Genomic DNA, 5,062 nt, shown 5'->3' on the forward strand with positions numbered 1-5,062 from the left:
CGACGGAGGCGTTGGATGAGATGCGGAAGAAACTAATCCTACTCACAATAGCATTTTAAGTACAAAAACCAGACGGACCGGACAAATTATATCATCTGATCTATGTCTTGAGGTGTGGCAACCGTAGTATAAGCGGAATAATTGACTTAATTGACTCGAGTTATTAGAAAATGCCTTTAGAAAATGTTTCAGCTACATTTACGTTTTTTTTTTGTTTTTTTTAGTTTAGTTACTAATCATTTGTTTTTAAAACAAACATCTTTTTACTACATGGAATTAAGCAGTTCTGTTAAATTCTGACTCCGTATTTCATATGAGACCTTTTGGTGGAGTTCAGTTCATTCGGATAATGTGAATGCTGTTTTCTGAACTCTGCTGTTTTTACGAACCATTCGCCCAAAAAGGGTGATCTTGTGTACGGTTGATGTGAACTCTGGTACAGTTCGCTTCTAATGTGAATGCAATTATACTAAATTTTGGAAGTGAGCCATTATTGATGACATATGAATTGGTCAGACTGTATTTATGTGTTTACTCACTCTCTTTCCTGACAAGTGTGACTGACGCTCTGCAAGCAGAGAGAATTTATATCTCATTTTTGCTCGCAGAAATTGATTCCCGTATTCTCTTACACCCTTGCAGTACATTTGTGTCAAATAGGTTTCATTCTGTGTTGCCGTTTCGGAAACAAAATTAAACTTTCAAAATCCAAAAAGTACAAAAATGAGGCGAGCAAGCATACATTCATTTTGCCATCTTCTGCATAGTCGTTACCTAGCATCATGGGTAAACAGCTCTGATTACGCAAACGTACTGTGGTTCAGAACCAAAAATCACCGTGTGAACACAAACCGGCAGGGGGAGGAGGATCAATCGAACTTGGGTTCGGACCAGGCTATCGAACCAAGTGTGAAAGCAACCTTAAATAGATCAGCATCCAGGGTTCTTGTGAAATATCCCTCAACTGCAAATTAAATTTTTTTTCATTTGTAGGCAGAACTGGACAATGTTTCTTCTCTGTTGGAAGATGCTGAGAAGAAGGGAATTAAGCTGGCCAAAGATGCCTCCAGCCTAGAGAGTCAGCTTCAGGACACTCAGGTAATGTGACTCTGCAAACAAGAAGCACTGGAAGAATGGATGAAGCAGTGACATAGAAGTATTTTGTATCTACCAACAAGGTTGATCCATAGTATACACCTGAAGTAATTTCATCAGCAATGAAAGACTGCAGAGATTTAATTAAAACAATAGATAGACTTTTCACAGAAAAGGTGTGGGATGTTATTGAGTCATGCTTGTTAAAAATTGTGGCTGTAGGAGCTGCTTCAAGAGGAGACTCGTCAGAAGCTGAACCTGAGCAGCCGTGTTCGTCAACTGGATGAGGAGAAGAACAGCCTTCTGGAGCAGCAGGAGGAGGAAGAGGAGGCACGGAGGAACCTGGAGAAACAACTGGCAACACTACAAGCCCAGGTCCGCCCAATCACTATATTTTTTAATGAAGGAACACGGCATGTCAGTTTATATCAACATCTAGCACACAATAATGTGTTTTACTTACCTCACAGAAGTCTGTCATGTTTGAGGACAAAAAGTGGGTTCTGTAAAAATGTTATTTTTTTTAGACTTCTGTTCAGAAAGGAAATCAGATGTACTATTTACTATAAAAATATTAATTAAAAATAAAAGCACTACTCTTTAATCCTTCTTTTTTGGATAGCTGGTGGAGACTAAGAAGAAGCTGGAGGATGATGTGGGAGCCCTTGAAGGCCTGGAGGAGGTCAAGAGGAAGCTGCAGAAGGACATGGAGGGGACCAGTCAGAAGCTGGAGGAAAAGGCCATCGCTTACGACAAGCTGGAGAAAACCAAGAACAGACTGCAGCAGGAGCTTGATGACCTTATGGTAGACCTGGACCACCAGAGACAGATCGTCTCAAACCTGGAGAAGAAACAGAAGAAGTTTGACCAGGTATGAATGGTTTTGGTTAAACAACATTTCACCCAAAAATGACATTTCTGTCATCATTTACTCACCCTCATGTCATTCCAAAACCATAGGACGTTTGCTCCTGTTCAAAACATAAATGAAGATAATTGTAATGAAACCTGAGAGGTTTCTGTCTTTCTCTTTAAAATCTATTTCACCCAAACTTGACACTTAATTCAGAGTTGTAATGCTTAATTAGTCTTCTGAAAAGACATAATTGCTCTATATGATGAACAGATTTAATTTAGGTTTTTATTCACTAATAAACTGTGATCAAACGCACATATATAGTTCATCAAATATGGGAAACTGAAGCTCAGGTATGAGCTTGATGTGCGAGAAACAACTTTTATGATGTCTTTATGAACTTTTTTTATTGCAATGTACTGAGTGGATAGACTGAAATCTCTCAGGTTTAATTTTAAATGTCTTAATTTGTGTTTAAATGATGATAAAAGTCTAATAGGTTTGCAACAATTAGAGGGTTCACAAGCGAGGTAACAACGGCGCTGTTCGTGAAGAAAATGAACTTAAAGTTTCAATGTTAGTAGAGACGCTGCTGCCGAAAAATTTTGAGAGACTCACAGACTCAGAGTGGTAATATGCACGCTCTCTCTCTCTCTCTGTCTAATAACTTCATTAATATCTGCATTAGTCAACTATCAATGGCTCAAGCCTCCGTTACTAGGTCTAAAATGACGTTTTGGAATTAGCAACGGAGGCGTTGGATGAGATGCGGAAGAAATTAATCCTACTCACAATAGCGTTTTAAGTACAAAAACCGGACAAATGCCTTGAAATATATCATCTGATCTATGTCTTGAGGTGTGGCAACCGTAGTATAAGCGGAATAATTGACTCCGGGCCATTGAATTATTAGAAAAATAATGCACACCGGAGGTGTAACCACATTACCACCTCGGGTGTGCATTATTTTTCTAATAATTTAATGGCCCGTCATCAATTATTCCTTACATATAGCATAGCGAGACTGACTCGATTATGTCCTTTGCAGTGCTTCATGCAGGCTTTTTGGCGTGAATTGCTCGCCACAAATTTTTAACTAATGGAATTTTTCTGTACAGCATCATATGGTAGTTTCTGCCACAAATTCATTTCTTAAACATTATGTTTTTAATACACTGAACAAAATTATAAACGCAACACTTTTGTTTTTGCCCCCATTTTTCATGAGCTGAACTCAGAAGTGTTGCGTTTATAATTTTGTTCAGTGTATAAGTTGAAATAATGAGAATGGATGGCTTCAACAAAAGCATATACTATCAATTAACAACCTCGTAGCGCACAGGCCTGTCTTTAAAGCTTTATATGTCATTGTTTAAAATCTATTTCCCTATGGAGAAAATGAATGGCGTTTTTACTTCTAAAACCTGACTGTTGCACTTTATAAAAGCCAATAGGTAATTTTCTCTGTAATTTTTACAGAGGTTGTGTAAGAAAAACACAGAAATGTTCAATGCATATGTAATTAAAATGACTTAAGCATCACTGTAAAAAATGCTATGTCAGGAAAAATAAAATGCTTAATGAGGTAACTAATAAAAAAAATCTAAAAAAATAAAAGTTTGCTTTAAATCAGTTATTGTATTTAATAAGGCTAAATCATTAGGTTACACCAACAAAAGTCATTTTTTATAGGTCAGATCAGGTAAAAATAGTTATTTAAATGTAACATGTTTGGTCTTTTTAGTGTACATCCATAAAACACAATTTTCTCTAACCTCCTCAGGGAAAACTATTTCTCTCTCATGAGTGCTTTAATCTAATAATAATCTAAAAATATTCTCTAGTCCAGTCACACACATACCTTACAATGCCTAAAAATGGATTTCTTCTCTCTCTCTCTCTCTCTCTCTCTCTTTCACATACACTCTCATACCCTTGATCATACACGCACGGCTATCAATAGGAAATCACTGACAGCACTCCAGTCAGTCCGGCGGCTGGAGAAACCCTAGTAGTGAATGAGAGCCTAATGGAGTGGACTCTTTAAAACACAAAGCATCATCATTTGGGAAAAATGAGCAATATCATTCTGGCCTTTGAGTTGTGTGCCCTTCAGACTCACTAGGCTTCCTATGGTGCTGATACTCTATTTGTGTGTGGCTCTGTGCCCATATCCAACAAAGTGTGTGAAATGTGTCAGTGCTGACTCTGGGTGTGCTGATTAAAACCACTCAATACTCACCTTCATCTTTCCCTCTTCTCCCATTTCACAGCCCTTATTTATTTCAGACACATCACAAATGCCTTCTCTACTCACACCTTTTCCCCAGTACATTGGTTCCAGCTTGATCTCATTATAGTGGCAGCGCTCATTCATTGATCTGCTCCCGGTGCTGGTTAAGCAAAGGTCAGAGTGGAGACTGTATGGACAGGCCCTTCACTGACCTGTGTTCTCTATCTACAGCTATTCTCGGCTTTCAGAAAAGTGTTAAGATTCAGTGGCAAAGAATCTCCACAAATAATTCAGATAATATATCACATATATACTGTCAAACAGTAACTGAAAAAAGTGAACTTCTTAATGTATTATCCTGTTGTAAGAATCCACCCGCCAGCCCAAAAAGCGGAATCCAGCGGCCTGGTCGAAGGTTTAATGCGTATTCTGTCTTTTACTTGCGCTTCTGAATTTATCAGGATTTAGTTTAATTTTTAGTCTAGCTCCGTGTTCAATCTGACTCCAATTTTCTCACAGACCCCTAAAGGGGACACCCCCTCCTTAACACAACACAATTCTACAAAAGTTTTAAATCTTTCTCATAATATAAATGACTACTTTGAAATTGAAACCAATTTACCAATCACACAAAGACCTTTAAAATGACACCAAACACGAAGGGGAAAAACAACAAGTTCACAAGATACACGATATGTGGGATATGCATATTCTTAATGAACTTTGAGTGAAACCTTTTGGGGGAAAAGAGGGAGAGGCAGAGCGGGCAGGGGGAGAAGGGGGTCGGTTTAAGATGGTTTAGATCCTATCTGTCCGATCGCGACCACTTTGTTTATTTAAACGGGGAGTCATCTCAATTATCACCAGTAAAGTATGGA

The 5,062-nt window shown here is 38.2% G+C and overlaps 1 protein-coding gene across 1 annotated transcript in view; it reads left to right on the top strand.

Annotated features, from left to right (window-relative positions):
- Positions 1 to 5,062, top strand: part of LOC107739292 (myosin-10-like) — a 20,859-nt gene that overhangs the window by 13,292 nt on the left and 2,505 nt on the right. The window contains exons 3-5 of the mRNA XM_016551372.1: positions 994 to 1,098; positions 1,318 to 1,470; positions 1,718 to 1,966. Coding sequence (XP_016406858.1) covers positions 994 to 1,098; positions 1,318 to 1,470; positions 1,718 to 1,966 — 507 coding nt within the window. The remainder of the gene's footprint in view (positions 1 to 993; positions 1,099 to 1,317; positions 1,471 to 1,717; positions 1,967 to 5,062) is intronic.

This window comes from Sinocyclocheilus rhinocerous, unplaced genomic scaffold, assembly GCF_001515625.1.
Source record: "Sinocyclocheilus rhinocerous isolate Xijiao unplaced genomic scaffold, SAMN03320098_v1.1 scaffold14, whole genome shotgun sequence".
In the NCBI taxonomy this organism is placed as follows: domain Eukaryota; kingdom Metazoa; phylum Chordata; class Actinopteri; order Cypriniformes; family Cyprinidae; genus Sinocyclocheilus; species Sinocyclocheilus rhinocerous.